Source organism: Haliotis cracherodii, unplaced genomic scaffold (genome assembly GCF_022045235.1).
Source record: "Haliotis cracherodii isolate W230 unplaced genomic scaffold, xgHalCrac1.p SCAF_12, whole genome shotgun sequence".
NCBI classification, from domain to species: domain Eukaryota; kingdom Metazoa; phylum Mollusca; class Gastropoda; order Lepetellida; family Haliotidae; genus Haliotis; species Haliotis cracherodii.
In genome coordinates this window covers 7,031,584-7,057,341 of record NW_027266267.1, presented here as the reverse complement: position 1 = coordinate 7,057,341, position 25,758 = coordinate 7,031,584, and the positions used below count along the sequence as shown (strand labels likewise).

The window sequence follows — 25,758 nt, the reverse complement described above, 5'->3', positions numbered from 1 at the left end:
AAATACATCGTATCTACATGATAGTCCAAGCGGTCAATCACTGTAATAGGCAGTAAACTGAGTTGACACTAATTAATCGAGGATTAATTACTGAGAACATCTTGTTAATTTGAGTGAAAGGTGTTTACAACTGTACATAAATACCTTGCATCATCGATGTACCTCATTATCCTCAAAATGCAACGATACGTAACTTCAGACAAGAAGCGAAAGCCTGGAGCTGTTCGTGCCTTGTCGGCTCCATCATCCAGAGGCAAGAGAGTTAACTGACTTTAAAAGTCCAGTTTCCACACTTGCCGAACTATGCTGGAATTCCTGGGCTCTATTGTAGCGCCGTAGTTATGTCCCTTCTATGCCTCTCCTATGGACCAATCAGATTCCACCTCACGAATCACTTGCATTTGCTTCAAACAAAACGGCGGCGCCCAGTCAAGAAAATCTGATCGATAATTATGATCACTATTTTGTGATTAAACGAGTCTTACAACGCAAAGTGCATCAAATCACATGAGAACCTTGATTAAAAACATGAAAAGATTTAGAAAATATTGAGTTAGCAGTGCACATGCTTTGCAAATCCTGCAATCGATCGAAATCTGCGTGACAGTTTACGCGATTTTGATTGGACTGTGCATAGACTCGTTAGTCCAGCCAAAATGTAACTCCATAATACCAGCCTAGTTCGGCAAGGGTGGAAACTGGATGTTTATCGTCAGTTAACTCACTCACCTTGGGAAGATGTGTCAGCTCATTCCTTACCTCTCAGTATCTTGTAGATTACAGAATGGGACAAGGGTGCCAAATGACATCCAGGTCCATCAGGAATGTCTGTAGACTAATGTCACGAGACACCATGCCTACCCGTAACCTTCATAATAAGATCGTGTTTGTCTTTCGTAGAAAACAATTACAACGTATCCTTAACTATTGGGCAGTTTGGCAAGGACTATAGGTCTAGTGCCAATTTCTAACGCTGTAAAACTTGTTGCTTGTCTTTCTGCGGCAGAGAATGTCCTCACGGGAAGTTGTACTTTATTCCAAAGGCATCACACCGTATCACTTCGGGTACGAACAGGAGATAACAAACTTGGGACCATAAAAATTGGAACACATTATCAGATAACTAGTTAGTAGACATGATGATTTACAATTTTATTTGTATTTTTCATTGTGCAAGACATTTTATATATGCAGAGATTAAGTTTATTGTGTGTAATTGTCACATGAAATAAGCTGGAAATACCAATCATATTTTCTCCAATGATTCAATTTTCACTTCGGACCTGTAGATACTTTTGGTAAGTTGTCCAAGACTTCTGAAGGGTAAAGATAAAATGGCCATGTAATGTTAACGCAGTGGGGAAATTGTTACTAGCTGCAGGAATTTGTACTAGCCCCGGGGTAGCGGCTAGTGGTAGATCTAACCCTGTATATGGATATTTAATTAACACTTTTCAAACTCGTGGGTGGAGTCACGAAACAGTTATCAATAGGCTGTTACGATTCACTCATGTACTCGGTGAATCAAACCATATCCCTTCAATCATGAATTGGATTTGTTATTTGTGGTCACAGGAATTGAAAATTTATGGAAAAAAAGAAGAGTGTTTTTAAAAAAATTATCCATATGAACTTATTATATGCATCATAGATTTCTTCAAAGACAGCACTTTTATATATTTAAATGCCAGACCTGTCAACCCCTCATCATGACAATGTGGGAAATTTGACATAAAAGTGGGGGAGATTTGCCTCCAAAGGGGGAGATTTTTAAAATAGCGAAGATAGATAATTTCCAACTTTTATTTTTACTAATGTTATTAAGAAAACCAAATATTTTAAAACAATAAATAATTAATAACTTCTTATACGTACAGCTGGTGTGATTTCCATTTTCATTTTGAAACCCTAGCTACGAGGGAAGCTTGATTGTGTAACGCATTGTTATTTCGACTACTGAATCAGCCAATAACGCATAGCGTTGTTTCTGAAGATGGCGCTTGCAGGTCATACTTTGCTTTCATTTCGGAGAGATTAAAGACGTAACTTTGAGGTAAATTGATGTTTTAAAAAAAGTTGCTGACAAACCAGTTAAGTCATGTATAACTGGACCGGCCAATGGAGGAATAAACACGCTAAGAACATGAAGACAACAGTTTATTTCAGGAAGTGATGAATACTTGGCTGATTATTCATTTAAAGTTCAACCCTTCAGGCACGTGTTAGGACAATCTTGTTTTCTTGACAGTTTACATTGTTAAATGGTTAACCATATGAATTTAATTACCAGTTGATTTCTAGACAAAGGCCCTTCTGGATCCCCCTGTGGGTGGCTGTGATAGCAGTCACTAACCCGTGAGCCTGCCGGACAGATCGGGACGTAAACTTCCCGTTCTATGTTTTTACTCACGCGACAATGTAGGCGATTTTTTATAATTATGATGAATTCTGTTTTGCGGGAGAAATAGTCCATCATGCGGGAGACTGGGAGATTTCATCAAATTGCGGGTTGACAGGTCTGAATTTCACATTAATGTGGTCACTGGTCATTGTCGCATTTGAGCAGATACTAGTACCTGGATAAGTGCAGTATATAAATGTATAATAATAAATAAATGTATAGTATATAATAATAATCATTAACACTGTCAACATGGTCAAACCATGTCAAATAATTTGTTTTATTGTTTCACTGAATATAATAAATAATACATCAAATGCTGACTTCTTATTGTATTCGTGAATAAATATTCATATTCGTTACCCAGGGTTAGAAACTAACAGTTTTTGTCCACTAGTCCTTATAATGATAACATATAGCAAAACCCTTAAAATGGGCCAATTTCTACTAGTCCTTAGGATACCTTTACTATTGGGCAGTTTGGTAAGGACTACAGGACTAGTGCCAATTTCTAACACTGGTTACCCTATTATCATGATACTGTCGTATTAGCCTCAAAACGTATTCGGAAGGTGACGAAATCATAACTTTTTGAGTAAGTAATACTTTTTAATGGACACTGTTCCTGTTTATCAATCTACATATTAATACAAAGTATTTATTTTCATGTTGATCATCTTTTATTTAATGTACAAAAGACATGACAGCCATATCTGTATGACCCAACAGTGGCAGTGTTGGCATTGGTCACCATACTAATAGGATATCCTTGGATGTGTTGCCTGCCATCGCATGGCCCTGTATGAAGTTTTGTCAAATGTAGGCCTGAAATTGTGTATTTCAAGCCATTCTGAGCACAAATAAAGTGTCGGGTTAAAATCTTTAAGTGTTTTTAAGTGTGTATTTCTGTAAACTCGTTACCATTTTCTTTATCATGTCAATTTTCATTTATGTTTTGAGATATCATAAGGTATGACGAACAATTTTCTTTTGTGTAAACATGTATTTTATTATCCAAAACTGGCTCCCACAGGAGATATCGCTTGGATGAGATCAAGCGATATCTACACCGTAGATATCGCTGCAATGAAATTACCATATTCGACGTAATAAGCGCCCATGACAATATATTTGCTAATATATTGGCTAGTGAACAATCCAAATTAGCACCCCTTCTGATTGATGAATGTACACAGGACCTATTTATTCGTAAATAATACGCACTCGTGTGTAATATGCACCCTCAATTATGGGTATTTAAATTCTGGAACACATACCAGTCGTATATAAACATTTCAGGCTGTCAGCATAAACCACAAAATTTATCTTTTCACCAAAATAATGTTCTAATAAGAGCCCCCTATTTCTAATTTTGAGAGCGCCCTGGGCGCTTATTACGTCGAATACGGTACATCACAATGCTTTGCAGACCATTCTGACGTCACCATGAAATGACATCACTAATGGCTCTACTATTGAAGCTGTTAGCAGTACTTTTAACACTGAAGGCACTGCTAAGTACTGTCTACAAATTGAAAAAGTTAGAAGAATGATGTTTGATGATAAATATAATCTCAGCCTCGAGTTTTTCCACTTTATCAACTCGTGTTGATATATTTCATTATTTGATATCAAAAGACACTCGGGTGAGATTCTCCATTTATTATTACAAACAAGATAGTCATCAATATATGAAAGGTGAACATTAGGGCTGTTACAATTCACTCGCGTATTCGGTGAATCAAACGTTGTAAAGCTCCTTCAAGGCAACAGCACTTGTCGCATCGATAAGGAACTATTCAAGCTCTCTCAGTCTGTCAAATAAGAATAGGAATTGTTATCAAGGACAGAAATTGGCACTAATCATGTAGTCCTTGCCAAACTGTCTAATAGTAAAGGTATCATAACAACGAGTACAAATTTGACATTTTTAAGGGTTTTGTTATTACGAGGACACATAACATTATGAATAAATTATGCGTGAGTGATAATTTTTTACACCGCTTTTAGCAATATTCCAGCAATATCACGGCGGGGGACACTAGAAATGGGCTTCACTGATTGTACCCATGTCGGGAATCAAACCCGTGTCTTCGGCGTGAGGAGCAAAAGCTTTAACCACTAGGCTACCTGACCGCCAGTTGTGCATAAAGTAAACATTCTAAATGAAGGTAGACTAACGTATAGTCTCTGAAATGAACATATCGTACAGAAAAAACAGTTGCTCAGTTATCTTAATAAAAATATAATAAAAAGGGAGCCCAGTGATTCTCTTCCTGATACTGCAGTAATCTAGACTTGCCAAACATTATAGACTTGCATGGGCTGTAGTTGATATATTTGTATCAGGGTCTGTAAGACAGACTAGGTAGTAGTTTTTTTGTTTTTTTTTCGCATTCCAGTATTTTTCAGTGCATATTTCGTATGTTGGGTGCCGTAAACATAAACACTGACTGGAGAATCTTATTTTACAGATCCTACCAGCTTTGAGCAGAGAAGGTGAGCGTCCCATCGACTACAAGGCCATCATGAAGAAGAAAGTTTGTGATGAAATCGAACAGTTCTTCACCAAGGCTGAACTGACCACCATGTCCAATTATGAAAAGCTACGACTACGAAACATGAGGAAAAACTATGAGATGATGGCTGAATTAGGTATTCTGTTGATTTATTAGATTCCATATTTAGCATAAGATGAGTGGTGATTCTGAGTCACAGTTGTTGTAAGAGGCAACTGAAGAACTGTTCAAAACTATAGTGGAATCCTGGGGTCCTTCAGACATGTTCCAGTAACATGTATAGTTGTTGAATATACTGGGACCCCTAAGTTGATAGCAGTTTTGACACCAGAGAAATAGGACTTCAGTATTTCATGCTTGTCTAAGTGCCAGCAGAAAAGGGTGCAGGGTTTCAGATCTGTCCATTTTCTTGGACATTGACTTATCATCCAAAATGTCCTGAACATATTTTTCAAATTTGGAAATGATCTGGAAGAATGTCCTCTCAAAAGTTGATAAAATCATGAAATTTCCTGTTGGCATTTCTCTATTGCACAATCACTGGGGTGTAGTAATTCACAAATTTCAGTGAACAGGTTATGTGATGAAATTATAATATGCATCTCGTATCATGAGCTGATGGCGCATCACTAGGTCTCCAAGTTGTATCAACAGAATATTTTGTTTGTTGTTTCACACCACACTCCACAATATTCCAGCTATGTGACAGGTGTCTGTCAATAATCCGACCAGACAATCCAGTGATTGACATCATGAGCATCGATCCACGCAATTGGGATATGATGACATGCTTCAACCAAGTCAGTGAGCCTGACAACCCGATTCAGTTAATCGCATTTTCTGACAAGGATAGTCACCTCTTAAGGCAAGCATGGTTGCTGAAGACTTACTCTAACATGGATCTTCATGGGTCGTAATATAAGTAATTCCTTTGAGTTAAGAAACAATTACCATTTTACCCAGGCTATTTTTGGATAGACATGACCTTCGTCATGTAAAAAGAAATTAAGAAATAACCAATGATTACCATTCATAATGGGTTGTTTTTTTCAGGTTTACCAGTCATCAAACCTGAATTTATGCGAGGCCCCAAGGGCAAGAAGAGAGTGAAGAAAGTCGTTGAGGAGTCTGACAGTGACGAGGAATGGATACCAGCATCACAGAGGAAAAGTAGCAGAAGTACGTGCTCTAAAATCAGTACTTCGGAAATAAAAAATATCAGGGTTCGAAATCAATATAAGTCTGCTAGTTGTAGACTTGAAAAATTCAGAAAGAATGAGTGACACATAAAATTACAGTATTATTAATTTACAGTAACTAATGGCTTGGTGTATAATGGAAGAAATTCACTGACTGTACAAATTATGATTAATTCACTGAGAATAGAAATTTGAATTATTCTATTAGGTGTATTATGATGACGCATACTGTTAGCATTACGCTATGAAGTTGGCATGGAGCCATTGTCCTTATAAAATGTGTGACTATTGGTCTGGAAATCATGATTGCAATAACTATTGATATCGAAAGAAACTATTGCGATAACTATTGATATTGCTAGTAACTATTGTGATAAATATTGATAGTTTTCAGTGTATCATTTTAGATGGATTTTAGAGTTCAATTAAACCTTGGAACTGAAGTTTCCTTTGAATTTGATAACCATAACAACAAATAAAAAGTAAAGTTTGAGATATGACTGATTTGTTTTTTCTTTACCCTAATATTTTAAGAAAAAGAAACTTCCACATTACCATGTGTAAATTACTACCACTCATAATCAAAAGAAAAACAAATTTGTACAGCATTGCATGTATTTTATTGAAACTGTATGATATGGTAAATACAAACAAACTATCGATAGTCCTGACTGAAATTGATACTATTGATCAGAAACTGATTTAACAATCGATTTATTGACCTTAAGTGCTTACCAATAGCAATATATATCGATATTTTGATTTATCGTGACACCCCTAGTCATTGTCTTAAAGTTAAGTTAAGCTATGGGTATCAAGATGGAAATATAAAGTAGGAAGTGATTAACAATGTACCCTAACCTCCATTATTTCTAATGCTGATAGTGGGTCCAGGTGAAATATCATTGAACGATTTGAGCTTTTTATGTTTAATTGTTTGTAACTCTTTGTCATACATTCCAGCTGTCAAGCCAGTAGCTACATTTAGGTATCCAATCAAAGAGGAGCAGAAAAAGAGAAAGGTAAAGCAGGTGAAGAAAGAACCAAGCGTCAAGGTAATACTGTAAAACTAAGCATTGAAACCGTTCCTTTTTTTTACCTGCTTTCAGTGAACCTCAAGTCACTTTTACCAGGCCTTAACATGAAAAAGGAAATTTGTTATTTCATTTCGGGTATATTTAGTGACATTTAGTGATTTATGTGTTGGTCTTGTGAAACACTCGTCTGTTCCCCACATGAGTACAGTGTATAATTCCCAATCTTGGTGCCCTCCATCATGATATGGCCAGAGCTCCAGATAAGCTGTGTATCTTCGTGAAATATGCATCAGAAATGCAGAAATGAGCAGTCAAATAACATCCAAACGTAAAAAATATGCAACAAAGATTACAGAGATGCTACAAAAATAAAACTTGTGCGTATCATCAAAATATTGTGAAGTATTCGATTAGCAAATGAGCAACTTTTTTTGAAATTTTAAACAGGCATTCTGTCAACCTTGCCAAACTCCACGATGACACTTACATCATGATCCATTTGCCATCACATATTCTTGTGGAAGTATTGCGGTATTTCTGAGTCCTATAAAACTCTGGAACCCACATGACACCAGTTTGCAGGGACTAGATGAATAGTGTTTTTAAATATTTAACTTAAATACCACATGTGTAAAAACTAGTGGGTAACAGAAATTTGAATACCCAGATAGAATTACTGATACCCAATGATTTTAAAATGCATGGGTAAAATACCCACAACACCAAAAGCTTATCTGGAGCTCTGATGGCTGAAATCTTGTTTAAGCTGCACAATACCATCTTAACAAGTCGTATGGCCCTTTAACCCAACTTTGCTGTACTGTCCTCCCATATCAAGAGACAACATTACCAAATTCCTTGTATTAATCCATCCTGGAGTTTTCAGTGCGTATCTCCATTCTGTTTTAAATAGCATAAAATCTCGACCATACCGTCCTGTTTCGAGGTGAGTTTACCACCTCCATGGCGCCTACTTTTACCTGACTCCAGAATATCACTTGTTCAGAAGAGTAATTTGATTGGACGAGCATTGTGCCCAACAAATTCTGCTACCAAGCCAATCTATAGCGATTGAGTCCAGGATATTTATCACAATAGAATGGACATATATTAATACTGATTATTGATGGAAATTGTAATTGCCACATTTCACTATTTCAGCTCACTCAGAAAGTACCTGTTGAGCACAAGTGCCTTATCTGTTGCAGATGGTTGTATATTGTACTTTTAGATCATGATTGTGAATGTAGTCATGTTTGATCCTGAACTTTTCAGCTGTGTCTGAGAGTTCAAGTGATGTAGTATTAATACTGCAATCTAATGTTGCAGAGAACCGCGAAACCAACAGCCACTGAGACTGTCAGCTGCCCCTATCCCCTCCGACAGAGACCTGACACAAACTACATGATGATGGAAGGCCCTGATGATGACCATTTTCTGTGTGAGTTTGATCTGGAGCATTATGAATATATTCTAGGGCTGGGACAATACCTTTGCTGATGATCTGATATACATATCACAAACAAAATGTATCATACACAAGGACGGTATCCATTGCTGTCATTTGATTAGCTGCCCAGGGTTAGAAACTAACAGTTCTTGTCCACTAGTCCTTATAATGATGACATATAGCAAAACCCTTAAAATGGGCCAATTTCTACTAGTCCTTAGGATACCTTTACTATTGGGCAGTTTGGTCTACAAGGACTACAGGACTAGTGCCAATTTCTAACGCTGCAGTGCCTTAGGTCATGTGCTTGAATTTGACTCATGACGATCCTTGTAGCAGATTACAACAGAAATTAAATCTCTTTTTGGTTTAATCCACCAACTGCTCCATGGTTCATTGGAATGGGAAATTAAGTGTGTCTGGGATGGACTGAAGGTAATTTGGGGAGATCAATCAGTCACTGAGCCTGTACTTAAATAGTATTTGCTGAAATTGAAGTATGTGCCTGGTGATGTGCGTGACATAAGTCCCATTACTCACGATGTACTGCTGATGGAACGCCTGGATCAATCCCTCCCAGTGGTCTACCCTTCCATCGAAATCATTTGAAGGTGCAGGTGGCACCATAGTCGAATCCTTGCAGATCACATTTGGGAGCACTTTTTGAGACGATATTTGCCAGACTTGCAGTTGAGCGAGTGAGTGAGTATGGTTTTACGCCGCTTTTAGCAATACCATGGCGGGGGACACCAGAAATGGGCTTCACACATTCAATTCATGTGGGGAATCAAACCCTTAGTGGACGCTTAACCACTAGGGTACCCGACCACTCCACTTGCAGTTAAAAGGCAAATGGGTTTCTGATCAGGACATTGACTGTGGGGATGTTGTGATGATAGAAAGAGTGTGTGTTAGTAGCAGGGCGTGCACTCATCCCACAGACGACATCCTTACCTTGTCAGCTTGCTGACGGGGTTAACCTCTTTGGTCATGTGGACAAGGCGTCCGACCTCTGATCAGAAGGTCCGTGGTTTGAATCCCATCAGTCATGGGACTTGGAATTTTTATGGCTGCTAGATGTTGTTTTGCTGCTATTGAACAGAATTGACATTAATGCTTTGATGATTTTATGCTTGTTATCCCCCGGCATATAATGCGGGGGATATAGAGATCAGCCAGTCTGTCCGTCCGTCCGTCCGTCTGTAATCATTTCCTTTTCCGGGGCAGAATTCCAAAACCATTCAGTGTATTTGATCGAAACTTGGCAAATCTATCAGGCACACACTGAAGTGATGCCTTTTGATATTTTGGGATTTTTCTAATTTTTATTTTTTAATTTTTTTGGGAATGAAGTTGTACATAGACTCAATTGGGGAAGGGGTTCGTTTCTGGGGTAGAATTCGAAAACCATTCAGTGTATTTGATCAAAACTTGGCAAATCTATCAGGCACATACTGAAGTTGTGCCTTTTGATATTTTGGAATTTTTCTAATTTTTATTTTTTTACATTTTTATGGAATGAAGTTGGACATAGACTCAATTGGGGATGGGGTTCGTTTCCGGGGCAGAATTCGAAAACCATTCAGTGTATTTGATCGAAACTTGGCAAATCTATCAGGCACATACTGAAGTTGTGCCTTTTGATATTTTGGGATTTTTCTAATTTTTATTTTTTTACATTTTTATGGAATGAAGTTGGACATAGACTCAATTGGGGATGGGGTTTGTTTCCTGGGCAGAATTCGAAAACCATTCAGTGTATTTGATCGAAACTTGGCAAAGCTATCAGGTACATACTGAAGTTGTGTCTTTTGATAATTTGGGATTTTTCTAATTTTTATTTTTTTACATTTTTATGGAATGAAGTTGGACAAAGACTCAATTGGGGATGGGGTTCGTTCCCGGAGCAGATCTTGAGCATATTTCTTCACCAAACTTGGCACATAGATAGATCTAGTGGTAAACTGGTGCCTTTTGATAGTTTGGGATTTAAATTTTTTTATTTTTCGAGTTTCCATGGCAACAACTTTGATTTAGACTGAAAATGGCGGTAGTCCTCGTTTCCGGAGCAGATCTTGAAAACTGTACCATATTTCTTTGTCATACTTGGCACATAGATAGGTCTAGTGGTGAACTGGTGCCTTTTGATGGTTTGGGATTTTTAAAAAAGTTATTTTTCGAGTTTCCATGGCAACGACTTTGATTTAGACTGAAAATTGAGGTAGTCATCGTTTCCGGAGCAGATCTTGAAAACCGTACCATTTTTCTTCACCATATTTTGCACATTGATAGGTCTAGTGGTGAACTGGTGCCTTTGGATAGTTTTGGATTTTTTTTAAAAGTTATTTTTCGAGTTTCCATTGCAACGACTTTGATTTAGACTGAAAATGGAGGTACAAATGTAGTCCTCGTTTCCGGAGCAGATCTTGAAAAACGTACTATATTTCTGTACAAAAAGGCCCAGTGAACATAGTTCTCAGGAGCTAATGCATTGCACACACCCGACATGTCATATTGGCAGGGGATGTGAGTATTTCATTCTTGTTGATATTATTTTTTTATGAATTTTTATTTTTACAATTTTTATGGAAAGAAATTGGACCTAGACTCCATTGGGGAACGGGTTCGTTTCTGGGGCAGAATTCGAAAAACATTCAGTGGGTAAACAATGTATGCTTCTTAGAGAACATTCAACTGTTGACTCATTACATACAGAACTGCACATTTACTAGTGGTTACTTTACAGACAGCTGCGGGGGGGATATGTCATCTTTCTGATGACTCTTGTTGTAAGAGGCGAATAACAGGGTCAAGAGGTCAGGGTAGCTGACTAAGTTGATGCATGTCATCATATCCCAATTACGTGGATCGATGGTCATGACACCAATCACTGGATTGTCTGGTCCAGACTCAATTATTTACAAACCGCCGTCATAGAGCTGGAATATTGCTGAGCATGGCATTAAGCAACAAACAAAGAAACAAAAAGATAACTTGTGACTATGCCTTGAAGCGGTTACTTTTTTTTCCAAATTTGGAGGCGGCTTTTCCAGAAAGTAATTGCTAAGCAATAATAATAAGAAAAGTAGGGCTATTCGCTTTTTGACAATGTTGTTTACATGTCAAGGGTGTAATTTGCGTTTATCTGCCATTTCGTTGCCAGTTCAACATTTATCTGCACCAGATTTGTACTTGTCCGTGTGTTGCTTGCCCTTGCCCTTGCCCTTGCCCCTGCCCCTGCCCCTGCCTTGCCTTGCCTTGCCTTGCTCCTGCTCCTGCCCCTTGCCTTGCATTGCATTGCCTTGCCTTGCCTTGCCTTGCCTTGCCCCTGCCTTGCCTTGCCTTGCCTTGCCTTGCCTTGCCTTGCCTTGCCCCTGCCCCTGCCCCTGCCCCTTGCCTTGCCTTGCCTTGCCTTGCCCCTGCCCCTGCCCCAGCCCCTTGCCTTGCCTTGCCTTGCCTTGCCTTGCCTTGCCTTGCATGTATGATGATGCAAATACCAAACTACCAGTAAATAGTTTAGAATAACTAACATTGATTTCTTCATCTTTTAACTTTGACAAAAGTCATAGATGTTGTTATTTGACTAACACAATCATTTTCCCCTAGAAAATTAATTAATGCAAAATGTTTTTCTTTCTTGCATTTTGACTCCAAATGCAAATCTGAAATGAACAGTTTTCATTGGATGAAAATTGTGAAAATAGATGTGCACAGTGTCATTTATATGTATTTATGGTTGGGTGAAAATATGGATAATGTTATTATGCCAATTTATCTGGGGTAAGTTAAATTTTCTGCAAATCAATCCATATTTGTGGAATCGCAGAATGTTTCTGAGACTGATAAGGCATTTAACTGCACAGCAAATTGCAGCTCATTTATAGATCACTTGCCCACCTGTACCTATACAGATTTATTACTTACTAATTTAGTACCAGGTAATAAGATGTATGTCAGAAATATTGTCTGATATCTGTGTTGTTACACCAACATCTGTGGATCATCAGTTCTAGTATGACACTTGATAGACTGCTGTACTGAACAATTGTGTTCCAGACTGTGAAGAATGCAACAAGGAGTATGAGGGAGACTGTCCTGTTCATGGACCTCTACTAGTCATCACTGACACTCAGGTATGTACAGACATTAAAGTCTCGATCATCTTATTATAACAGGATTGGAAACATATTTTTGTTTTCACTTGTTTGGAAATATGATCTGCTACATTATATTAGTTGTGAGTGAGATTTTACAGAATTGTTTCCATGAGTCAAGGAACTTGTTTGAGAGTCATGTTGATTTTTGTAGCAATAAATTTATTTTGACTGAATCATTTGGTGCTTGTTGTTGACTGCATTTCATTTTGATTGACAGTTTTTTATCTTGTCTGATGACATACTGATCATGCACATTTGAATATTTTTTATGTTAAGTTAATGTGAATGATATTCATGATTTGTATCATATTCAGCTTTTCTATTGAACGAGAGGCCAGTCACAAGGGTTAGAACTTAATACAAGCCGGGGGCTACTCCAAATGTTCTCGATTTCAACATTGTTTTGACATTACAAAGGCAGTTTATCTTTACCTGAGCTAGTAAAGCTTTTGAGTTAAGTTCTAACCTTGCCAGTCAGTGATTGCAAAACAGATGTGCAGAAGCGTAAGTGTTGACGTTCAGACATATTTTTCACTAGATTCGTAGGGATGACCCATGGGCATTCCATAACACGAATAACAGAAGCGTTGTTTCTGATCATTTAGACCCTTTAGTAAGTTTGAACTCTGCATCTTAGCATTCATTAGGAAAAGTGCATGCCCGTGTATGAATACAGTGATCGCTCGCTATTGCGCTCTTCGATAAAGCGCTACTTCGGTTACTACGCGCGGTAACGCATGGCTCCCAAAATTTATGTACACTTTTATTACTGATAGTTTTACACAGACATAATTGTATTGTTGTTCGTTGTTCATTTGCACATAACGCTTCTCATTGCATAATCAACCGTTTATCGCTGAATGGAGTTCTAATAATCTGTTTGAAAACATCTGCGGCAAGTCCCGGAAATACGATTGTTCAACTAGTTAACTTTTCACACTATCGACCTTTGATCTTAGAAGCGCATGCATGCAATAAAAGAGAACCACAAGCGAAGTTTATATTCTTAATTAGTGGGCAATCCAATTTGAGGCGACACTGTCACACATGTAGTTGCTGTCACAACACGGCGGTCATTCATTTCGTAATCGCGCTTTCGTAACATCGCCTGTTTTTTTCCGTAGTTATAACAAGCGATTTCATTGGATTAAAATTTGTTTCTAATGACGCTTTCTTGCCGAAATCTACTACAAGTTTCGTGATTGGTCAATTTTGAGCACGTGACCTCAGGCAGCCAATCAAATTATAGCTGTGATACCAAGCTCGTGTTTGATAAATTTCAGAAGTTGGCGAAAGATTTTGTTAAATCGTGTTAATCTGAACGTTTTAAGCAGGAAATCACGATATATATTAAAAATATGGAACTTCGCGAATGTATCGTACTAGGTTACGAGCTGTGACAAAGATTTTTCATGCATATATTTTTGCATTAAACATTGTGTCCGAGCCGAGAATTCAAGGCGACGAAAGCCGAGATGTCATTTGACTTACATTACACGCGATCGCACGAAACGATGGAAATAATAACTTAGATGTAAGTTTGATTACTTTTAGATATATTTTTGTTGATTTTATTTATCACTTTGTATAATATATTTAAAGATTTGTTTAAAACGTCTTTATTTTGCTCTAAACACATATTGATGATTTGAGATTTTCCGAGCGCGCGCCTCGGCCTCGGTTAAACGGCTCATCGTCTATAACGCCCACCAATTATTTGGACCCCATTGGTAGCGTTATAGCGAGCGATCACTGTATCAGTGTTAGAACTAAACTAAAACGCTTTACTTGCCCAGGTAAGATCAAGTGCCCTTGTTATGTTAAAACACAGGGGAAATTGTGAAATGTGTACTACCCTGCAGGGCTAGCAGGCTAGTGTTACGTTCTAACCCTGGAATATCTTCGCTACGACCCATCCTAGTAAACCGCACACCTAAGAAATGCTCACCCAAACCTCACTAACAACTTCATACATCTTTATGATTACCTTTCATTGATTGGCCAGGGCACGGGTGGCCCAGTCGTCTAAGGCGCCGCGATTAGCTGTGCAGAGTTGCGTCCCTTGGGCATGCCAGAAACCTATGATTGTTGGTTGGAAGCCAGGTTCGCCCCCGATTATGTTTCTAGGTTTGTCAGCACCATACCCGTGCTCGTGGGTTTCACCGAAGTGGTAACCGTCTGAGACCTGCATCACTTCAGGCTTTCCTCCCACATTAAGCTGACACGCCGTGATATAACTGGAATACTGTTAAAAGCGTGCGTTAAACCCGACTCACTCACTCACTCACTCACTCACTCATTCATCCAATGATTGACCAAATGATCAATGACGACCCGTGCCCGGGTGTTCTTACAGTCTCTCAAAATGCATGATTTGCTCTGTTAACATCCTTGCCATTGAAACTATTGGACCGAGGAAGCAGTATGTTTCTTATGTAACAGGGGGCACGGGGGGCCCAGTTGTCTAAGGCGCCGCGATTCGCTGTGCAGAGTTGCACACCAGAAACCTATGATTGTGGGTTCAAATCCTGGTTCGCCCCGATTATGTTTCTAGTTTTGTCAGCACCATACTCGTGCTCGTGGGCTTTCACCGAAGTGGTAAACGTCTGAGACCTGCATCACTTCGGGCTTTCCTCGCACATTAAGCTGACACGCCGTGATATAACTGGAATAATGTTAAAAGCAGTGTAAAACCTGACTCACTCACTCACTCACTCTTATGTAACAATATATTTTGTTCTGGGCCCTGTTCCACAATGTGATCATGGCACTTAGATGATCGTAACTCTCATCCCTAGTTACTGATTTACAATGGTTGCAGCACTAATTGTTTCATGGAACGTGGTCCAGATCATTAGGATTTTATTGTTCAAAGTTCAAAATGAACCAAAGGATCAAATACTGTATTCGACATAAGAAGCGCCCAGGGCTTTCTCAAAATTAGAAATGGGGGGGCTTAGCAAATATCACCATGGACGCTTATTAGGGCGGGGCGCTTATTACGTCGAATTTGATTATCAAGTACCACAAGTCTCAGAAAGCTGAACCTTTGTGTGCATGATGATGTCTATCAAGAGATTCAAGGCATCTTTGAAGGCATTCAAATTTGCAGGCGATGTTGCCGAAACAATTTTTTTATTTTCAGATCCTGTTTCATGGAATATATGTGTAAGAGTTTTAGATCCTATATTTCGGATGGAAGTATTTTTATTGCTTGTTAGAAGAATATGCATGATCTGTGAAGTTGTGAACATGTTTTTCACCTGAAAGCTATTTCTTTAACCGCCTTGTTTCTGTGTGCAGGTATCGTCACCAAGCAAGAAGGGTGAACGAGCTGAAAAGACACTGCCACCAGGTCTGGAGATAAGATCTTCCTCAATCCCTAATGCTGGCCTGGGGGTGTTTGCCATCGCTGACTTCCCAACACGCACAAGGTTTGGTCCGTACGAGGGAGACAACATCAAAGATGCTGATGTGGCACACAACTCTGGATACTGCTGGCAGGTGCTGAACTTCTCACCACAGCCACATTGTGCAATAGCTAGTTAGCTCACTTAGTCAAAAGAACCAAGATGAGCTTGTGCCATATTGTATCGTCTGTGTTCCGTACGTCAGCTATTATTTCAAACGACTTCTTCTTCTAAACCACTTATTGGAAATTAGTGAAATTTGACCAGAAGCATCCACAGGTGGTGGAGATTGTACAAATGGTGAGAGGTGAGAGGTTCTATCTATACATTGGAAGTCCAGGCCAGAAAAGTGGTAAGAGTTCAGAGTTGATAAGAAGTACTATTATATCAGACTCTGACCTTTGGAGAGGGGTATATTGATCATGTGAGGGGGTATGTTGATCCCAAGGAGTATGTCAGTCCTGAGAAGGTGTGTGTCGACCCAGTGAAGGAGTATGTCGATCCGGAGAAGGGGTATGCAGCGTTAGAAATTGGTACTAGTCCTAAAGTCCTTGCCAAACTGCCCAACAAGTAGACTAAAACAGTTAGTTTCTACCGCTGGGCATGTCTATCCCTTAAGAATGTCACTTCGAGAGCGATATGGATGTCGTTCAATTAGTTTTAAAAAGAATTGTTGATCCCTACATGTGGCATGTCAATCACGTGAAGAGGAACGTTGATATCGATCATCCGATCCCATAGGGGAGAGATGATCCCTGGAAGTTGAATGTCGTTCCCTTGGAGAGGGGAATCGATGTCGATCTGTAGAATCTAGCTGTTGTTGATCAGTAGATCCTAATGGGAAATGTCTATCCCTTGAAGTGGAATGTCGACCCTTAGGAGAGAGGTTTTGATGTATTGTTTTACACTGCTTTACCTGTATTCCAGCAGTATCACGGCAGGGGACCCCAGAAATGGGCTTCACACATTGTACCCATGTGATGAGTTTAACCTGGGTCTTCAGGGTGACGAGCAAACACTTCAACCACTAGGCTACCCCACCTCCCCTTGTCTGCTCCTAAGTCAGATTGTAGATATTAACAGGGTTAGAAATTGGCACTAGTCTTGTAGTCCTGGCCAAACTGCCAAATAGTAAAGGTATCATGGGGACTAGTAGAAATTTGCCATTTTTAAGGGTTTTGCTATATGTTATCATTATAAGGACTAGTGGACTGAAACTGTTTGTTTCTACCGCTGGGCATGTCTATCCCTTAAGAATGTCACTTCGAGAGCGATATGGATGTCGTTCAATTAGTTTTAAAAAGAATTGTTGATCCCTACATGTGGCATGTCAATCACGTGAAGAGGAACGTTGATATCGATCATCCGATCCCATAGGGGAGAGATGATCCCTGGAAGTTAAATGTCGTTGGGCAAAAGTAGTATTAAACCCAACAACCACCCGTGAACAGGGTGCTTTCAAATGTTATGGCTTGGAGATCCACTGAACTCAGGAGTCCTCCAGAGAGCGTAGTAAGAGCAGACTGCGGTTAATTCTTTTTAGAAGACGAGACGGTGGATCTATTAAGGTTTAAAAAAATAAAAGAATTGGTTCTCAGGCAATGACTTTTGAAAATATAGAGTGGGCGGGCAGTATTTAAAAAAAATAATTTTGCTTGTCAAAACTAGTATGTTACCAAATAAACATTTCCCCCTTACATAAACAAGCATACAAACTCTTCTTGCCACCACGACCATAACATGAGATACACAGTATAGCAGTGCGCATGTGAAGGGAAAAAACTGCCATATTGGATCGCATGGTTTTAAAGTATTATAATCACTTTATGTTTATGAAAATGGAAATAAAAACGAAATGTGCCACGGACTGTATGATGATGCAGGTGGTGCCCGAGAACCAAGACTCTTAATTTAATTTTTTTATCCTAAACTGCTGACAACGTACTTTGTTTAGGTTTCTTAGGCAATGATGGGCCATGTTCAATCTCCTAGATTTAGATTTAGAGTGGCAATCAATATTTCATTTCTGATGTTTTATTTGTAAAGTTGAAAGTCTGAGTCCAAGAGGTTCATCAAAGTCTGACAAAGACAATGATTGTTTGCACTTCTCACAAGTAGGACGTAGTTAATATCCATATTAACTTCTGCATTCAGTGTTTACGAGACATTTAAAGCGGCGTTAAACACAACCCACTCACTGAACCGTTTACGAAACTAGTCAGACTAAACAAAACCCAAACTATTATTCTCTTCATTTCAAAACAAGTCTCCACACCAATGCGATTAGAAAGAGAATGAGTATTCTGTGGATGTTGTATGATCAAATTGTGTGGGAATCCAAATGTTTATGGTGTGGCCACGTTGACGACTGTGATGTTTTTGGGTGATGTTTTTTACATACCAGGATCGAAGAAGAAGGAAGACATTTGCATTGGTTTGTTGTTTACGCCGAACTCAGCAATATTCCAGCTATACGACGGTGGTCTGTAAATAATCGAGTCTGGACCAGACAATCCAGTGATTGACATGAGCAGCGATCCCCGCAGTTAAGCTATGATGACATGCATCAACCAAGTCTGACCTCCTGATCCCTCTATCGACCTTTTACGTCAAGTATGGGTTAATGAAGACCTGACCCGTAAAGATTCAGGGGTAGAATTGGTCTTCAGCAACCCATACTTGCCGTAAAAGGTGAATATGCTTGTCGTAAAAGGCGACTAACGGGATCGGGTGGTCAGACTCTCTGACTTGGTTGATCCATGTAATCGAACCCAAATGCGTGGATCGATGCTCATGATGACTCGACTAGATTATTTTACAGACCGCCGTCATATAGCTGGAATATTGCTGAGTGCGGCGTTAAACAACAAAGAAAGAAAGAAAGATGATGAAGACCTATTCCTGAAGCTGAAACATTTACATAGTCCAGCACACTATGATATATGTGGTGTTTGTAACAATAGTGTCTGTGACTTAGGAAGACATGCATTAATAGGGCATAGTGTGAGATAGTATGTTTTAAAAAAAGTTATTTTCTGCAATATGGGTACGTTTCTGCATCAAGAGTACTATTCTGCATAATATTTCGCAACATGGACTGATTGTCTCATGGTGTTTCAGGTCTGTGGACTGATTTGTCATGGTGTTTCAGGTCTGTGTGGACTGATTTTTCATGGTGTTTCAGGTCTGTGGACTGATTTGTCATGGTGTTTCAGGTTTGTGGACTGATTTGTCATGGTGTTTCAGGTCTGTGTGGACTGATTTGTCATGGTGTTTCAGGTCTGTATGGACTGAATTGTCATGGTGTTTCAGGTCTGTGGACTGATTTGTCATGGTGTTTCAGGTTTGTGGACTGATTTGTCATGGTGTTTCAGGTCTGTGTGGACTGATTTGTCATGGTGTTTCAGGTCTGTATGGACTGAATTGTCATGGTGTTTCAGGTCTGTGGACTGATTTGACATGGTGTTTCAGGTCTGTGTGGACTGATTTGTCATGGTGTTTCAGGTCTGTGTGGACTGATTTGTCATGGTGTTTCAGGTCTGTATGGACTGAATTGTCATGGTGTTTCAGGTCTGTGGACTGATTTGTCATGGTGTTTCAGGTTTGTGGACTGATTTGTCATGGTGTTTCAGGTCTGTGTGGACTGATTTGTCATGGTGTTTCAGGTCTGTATGGACTGAATTGTCATGGTGTTTCAGGTCTGTGGACTGATTTGACATGGTGTTTCAGGTCTGTGTGGACTGATTTGTCATGGTGTTTCAGGTCTGTGTGGACTGATTTGTCATGGTGTTTCAGGTCTGTATGGACTGAATTGTCATGGTGTTTCAGGTCTGTGGACTGATTTGTCATGGTGTTTCAGGTTTGTGGACTGATTTGTCATGGTGTTTCAGGTCTGTGTGGACTGATTTGTCATGGTGTTTCAGGTCTGTATGGACTGAATTGTCATGGTGTTTCAGGTCTGTGGACTGATTTGACATGGTGTTTCAGGTCTGTGTGGACTGATTTGCCATGGTGTTTCAGGTCTGTGTGGACTGATTTGTCATGGTGTTTCAGGTCTGTATGGACTGATTTGTCATGGTGTTTCAGGTCTGTGGACTGATTTGACATGGTGTTTCAGGTCTGTGTGGACTGATTTGCCATGGTGTTTCAGGTCTGTGTGGACTGATTTGCCATGGTGTTTCAGGTCTGTGTGGACTGATTTGTCATGGTGTTTCAGGTCTGTGTGGACTGATTTGTCATGGTGTTTCAGGTCTGGGTGGACTGATTTGTCATGGTGTTTCAGGTCTGTGTGGACTGATTTTTCATGGTGTTTCAGGTCTGTGGACTGATTTGTCATGGTGTTTCAGGTTTGTGTGGACTGATTTGTCATGGTGTTTCAGGTCTGTGTTGATGGTCGAGGTTCTCACTTTGTGGATGCTGCCAATGTGGAGACTGCCAACTGGATGAGGTTCGTCAACTGTGCGAGGACAGAGGATGAACAGAATGTTACAGCTTATCAGTTTGAGGGAAACATATACTACCGATCATACAAGCCTATATTACCAGGTGAACTTACTGTCTGAAATACCCTTTCTTCATTTGAATATCTAAAAGGCCATTTCAAAATCCTCTTTTTTTCAGTATAATGAGCTTGTCACCATGAAAAGACACATATTCACCTAAGTTTTAATTTGATTAAAAATTACCTAAAATTATTGTAATTGAGAAAATAAATAGCAAACCGTAAGTCGATTCTAGGGCAACATTTAAGACATCTGAAAAATATCGGAAATAAAAGAATCTGATAATGGCCAGGGTGGTTGCTGATGGTAGATATGTATTATCCAACCACTCTGTTTTGTTTATGTTACCAGGTGACGAGCTGCTGGTTTGGTATGGACAGGATTATGCAAGAGACCTGGGAATAAGAAGAGAGGTGAAAGTGCATCATTCAAAAATTCCAGGTGAGTTTTGCCACGAAAACAAGAATTATTTGCAATCCTTCCTGACACAGATACTTACAATTTGTTACAATACAATAAATTGTACTTTGACAACTGTCATTGTATATAGAGAGGTAGTCTCTGTGGTTTTGACATAGACTAATGGCAATAAGACAATTTCCTCAACTTTGGATGGGACATTTTTTGGATAACAAGTCAGTGTCCCAGATAATGAACCGATCTGAAACTCTTTAGTCCTCGACATTCACCACTAGTCTGAAGCTGAAGTCAAGTAAATGTTGAATATGAGAGGTTTACTAAATGTTAGCACATGCATAATAGTATTTTACAATATATTTCACACCATTTGATTGTCCTAATGGTTCGATATCAAGAGTGAAATCCATCCAGTACACAATTCATTTTGAATTACTAATAAGAAATGGCTAGATTTAGGAGAAACAATAATAACTTCACGGACTGTTGATTCGGCGGCAGAAACTAACAGTTTTAGTCCACTAATCCTCAAAATGATAACAGATAGGAAAACCCTTAAAAATGGCAAATTTCTACTTGTCCTTGTGATCCCTTAACTATTAGGCAGTTTGGCCAGGACTATAGGACTAGTGACAGCTTTTAACACTGGTCTATTTAATGATTAACAAAACCAAATGTGTAGACAACAATTCAGAGACCAAAACATCTGTCTGCGCAATGATGTAACTAGTCCCATCCATTCTATAATTATCCAATCAGGAAACATTGTTAGTGGATATTTCCAAATTTATTTTCAGTTTCTGGAAACAAAAACTTCAAAATGATTGTTTAGGCAATTAACACCATTTTGTGATCTTCTTATATATAGGTGATGTTTTATCTTCCACCAATCACTAGTTAAATTGTGGCACTTTCTAAACAGAACGAATACAATGTCCAGACCTTAACAATATAAAGGCACCAGATTCTGTGTCCTGTGCTATATTATAGGCATTGTTTATCAAATTGATCAGTGGTGTGATGTGATGAAATGCGCTGTGTTTCTTATATATTTGTGTTCTTAACTTCCAGATATTTACCCTTGTGATAGCTGTTATCTAAGCTTCCATTCTGTTGGCTATCTGTGGAAACACATGAAGAACAAACACGAGGGTCGGGTCACTGATCAGATCTGTGCCATGGCCAAGTTGTATGGATACAGTGTCAGAGATTTCACGTTCAAGTTGGGTTCTGGATTCATCTTTGTGCCACATTCAGCCATGGGAGAACAGAACCTGAAAAACAGACAGGAATGTGTAAAACTGGAACCCACAGTTGATTCAAAGATCCTACAAAATGATTGTTACAATACGGAAGTTAGAAGAAAACATTTTAGATCAGCTCAAGTGATATCTTGTCACAAATGTGGTAGGGCATTTAGTCATTCAGTGACTTTAGAGAGGCACAAATGTGTGATCAGAGAAAGACCTTTCAAGTGTAGTGTGTGTGGGAAGGGGTTTACACGAGCAGATAACCTGCAGCAACACATGCGATGTCACACTGGAGAGAAACCTTTCAAGTGTAGTGAGTGTGGGAAGGGGTTTACACGAGCAGATCACCTGCAGCAACACATGAGATGTCACACTGGAGAGAAACCTTTCAAGTGTAGTGTGTGTGGGAAGGGGTTTACAGTTGCATGTAACCTGCAGCAACACATGCGATGTCACACTGGAGAGAAACCTTTCAAGTGTAGTGAGTGTGGGAAGGGGTTTACACTGGCAGGTAACCTGCAGCAACACATGCGATGTCACACTGGAGAGAAACCTTTCAAGTGTAGTGAGTGTGGGAAGGGGTTTACAGTTGCATGTAACCTGCAGCAACACATGCGATGTCACACTGGAGAGAAACCTTTCAAGTGTAGTGAGTGTGGGAAGGGGTTTACACAAGCAGGTGACCTGCAGAGACACATGAGATGTCACACTGGAGAGAAACCTTTCAAGTGTAGTGAGTGTGGGAAGGGGTTTACACAAGCAGGTCACCTGCAGCAACACATGAGATGTCACACTGGAGAGAAAACCTTCAAGTGTAGTGTGTGTGGGAAGGGGTTTACACAAGCAGATCACCTGCAGCAACACATGAGATGTCACACTGGAGAGAAACCCTTCAAGTGTAGTGAGTGTGGGAAGGGGTTTACACAAGCAGGTGACCTGCAGCAACACATGCGATGTCACACTGGAGAGAAACCTTTCAAGTGTAGCGAGTGTGGGAAGGGGTTTACAGTAGCACATCACCTGCAGGGACACATGAGATGTCACACTGGAGAGAAACCTTTCAAGTGTAGCGAGTGTGGGAAGGGGTTTACACGAGGGGAGTCTCTGAAGAATCACATGCAATGTCACAGTTGATTAAAATTCTTCATGGGGTAGTGCAATATGAAAATAAGCATGGTAGATTTTGTTTACTAGATATGTACAATACTTGATTGGATTTACAGGAATTCTTTACATTCTAAAACAAATTAACTCCAGCAATTGTTACATTTATGATTGTGTACAGTCTTTGAATAATATATACATTTTGTTATATGATTGAAATTGTTAGGCAATTATATTGCTCGATGAAATGTGTACATGTATTTTTTTAGAAATAAATTTAATACTCTCAATCCTGTCCTGTCTTCTTGATCAGAAATATAACCGCCAAACGACAAGCTACAGGTAGTTGCAGTTTGAAAACAACACCCACACACTATCTTCTGCACATTGCTCTAACCTTTATGTTAACCGTACTTTATTGCAACATTTCCGGGATGTTTCATATATTCTACGTTTTGTATGTTTACATTTTGTAAGTCTGTACTTGTAATTGTAATTGGTGAAATATGTGTGAAAGTCAGTACCACAAAACCACAATTCGTCACGTGCAGGTCGTGCTTATCGTGCAGTGTGAGTGATATTTGGACTGATGCCAGATTCCTTGCGGCGGTAAATTTCTGCTCAACAGTGGTAAAAATAATTAATCTCCAGATTCTTTCAGCTTACGGAAAGAACGTAATTACGGAGTAGTTCAGATAGGGATTTGTTTGTGAAAATAGTACCCGTTAAGGACTGCTGTAGTAAGCAGGAGAGACGGACGGATATCGTTTGTATATCCCCAACTTAACTTGGGGAGGGGGATAATATGGAAACGGGCGCTGTCCCTCAAATCTTGGATCTAAATGTATGTTCTTACAGTCCCCTTTAATAATCTTAACCTACGACTATACACAACGACTCTTATACCTTAACATAGGGGTTGGTTTACCATATAGTCCTAACCCCTAAAACCTTTAAATACTTCTTCGTGAAATTTTGAATTCATGGAGAATTAAAAAAATAAATTCTTTCGTTCCTACGGTAGTAAGTGTTGGACTTCAGTTCAAGGGAGGGCAGGGATTGTTTCTAGAGCTGAACTTTATATTAATTCTTTGTGACGGTTTTACTACACATCAGGCAAGTGTAGAACTGAAGCTTGTTGTCACTCTGGCATTTCTATAGTTTTTGTCTTTTGAGTTTGACATGTACATTCAAAGCCAACAAGGTGGACCCAGGTTGAAATGAAGTAGAGTTCGTTTCGTTGGTACTCATTAACTGCGTAATATTCTTTTTGTGAAACTTTGTACGAATGTATTACGGCTGACAAATGATGAACTGGTGCATTTTGCCCATTGGGAGTTTTAAAAAAATATTAAAGTTTTACGTTTCTACGGCAATAACATGAATAGATGTTTCTTGGTTCTTGGTGAAACTTTGTACATCATGTCTGAGAATCCTACAACCCACAGAGCTCCAGATAACGTTTGGAGCAATTGTGTCTTTACTCGAAGGGTTCTATTTTAATTTGGTGATTACATTTTTCAAAGGGTACTCAATATTCTTTTCACTCATCTATTCATCACTCGTTTTGTTTTTTTCCAAAATGAGTAAACATTTTCAGATTTAAAAAAAACGATATAATGTTTTAGATGTAATATAACGGTTCTAAATATAGGCTTGCCTCGGAAAGTAAATTAGCTCCGTTGTACGCATGCCGAAAAAGCTTCATTGGGTATTTACGGGTGCTGTTTTCAAACAATTGCGTTTCTGTACGTAGTTGGGTTTGAATAGTTTTAGGGGGTATTTTACGCATATACGCAGCTTATCTGAAGCTCTGAACCCTGTTGGGATTCCGGGTTAAAATAGGCCCCCAGCAATATGCTTGTTTGAAAGGAGACTAAATGGGGTGGGGTGATCACGTTTGGTTTTGACATGGTTGACAGTGGGACATTGTACCCTGATAGTGGGACGTTGCTGTAAATGTAAAAATCCGACCAAAAACATGGTACATCAATAAGGGAATTTATTTTTGTTGCTGTTGAAAGGTATACAATAGAAATCAGTAAAAAACCCGGAATAATTTGGTTTATTTAGCAGTCATACCGTCAGTTGAACTCACAAGCTTCGGGAATCAACGTTTTTGGTATTTGAGGAATATGAGATATTTCTGAGGAGATTTAATGCACGTTTGAAAGCGCAGGGGATATAAAGGACTTTGTCTTCTGCAGTGTATCGGTCAAAATGAATTCTCATATGAATCAGTACAAGTCACACCAATACAAGTGTTGGTGTACTTTGAAGCACATCTCAGATCAACGTCTGTCTTTAGGTCC

General features: G+C 39.2%; 1 protein-coding gene across 1 annotated transcript in view; it reads left to right on the top strand.

Annotated features, from left to right (window-relative positions):
* Nucleotides 1-23,476, top strand: part of LOC139456955 (histone-lysine N-methyltransferase PRDM9-like) — a 28,882-nt gene extending 5,406 nt beyond the window's left edge. The window contains exons 2-12 of the mRNA XM_071238422.1: nt 4,861-5,056; nt 5,974-6,099; nt 7,083-7,174; nt 8,486-8,597; nt 12,663-12,739; nt 16,067-16,267; nt 20,553-20,718; nt 21,027-21,116; nt 22,164-22,618; nt 22,787-23,105; nt 23,274-23,476. Of these exons, the coding sequence (XP_071094523.1) occupies nt 4,861-5,056; nt 5,974-6,099; nt 7,083-7,174; nt 8,486-8,597; nt 12,663-12,739; nt 16,067-16,267; nt 20,553-20,718; nt 21,027-21,116; nt 22,164-22,618; nt 22,787-23,105; nt 23,274-23,476 (2,037 nt within the window). The remainder of the gene's footprint in view (nt 1-4,860; nt 5,057-5,973; nt 6,100-7,082; nt 7,175-8,485; nt 8,598-12,662; nt 12,740-16,066; nt 16,268-20,552; nt 20,719-21,026; nt 21,117-22,163; nt 22,619-22,786; nt 23,106-23,273) is intronic.
* Nucleotides 23,477-25,758: the final 2,282 nt, after the last annotated feature.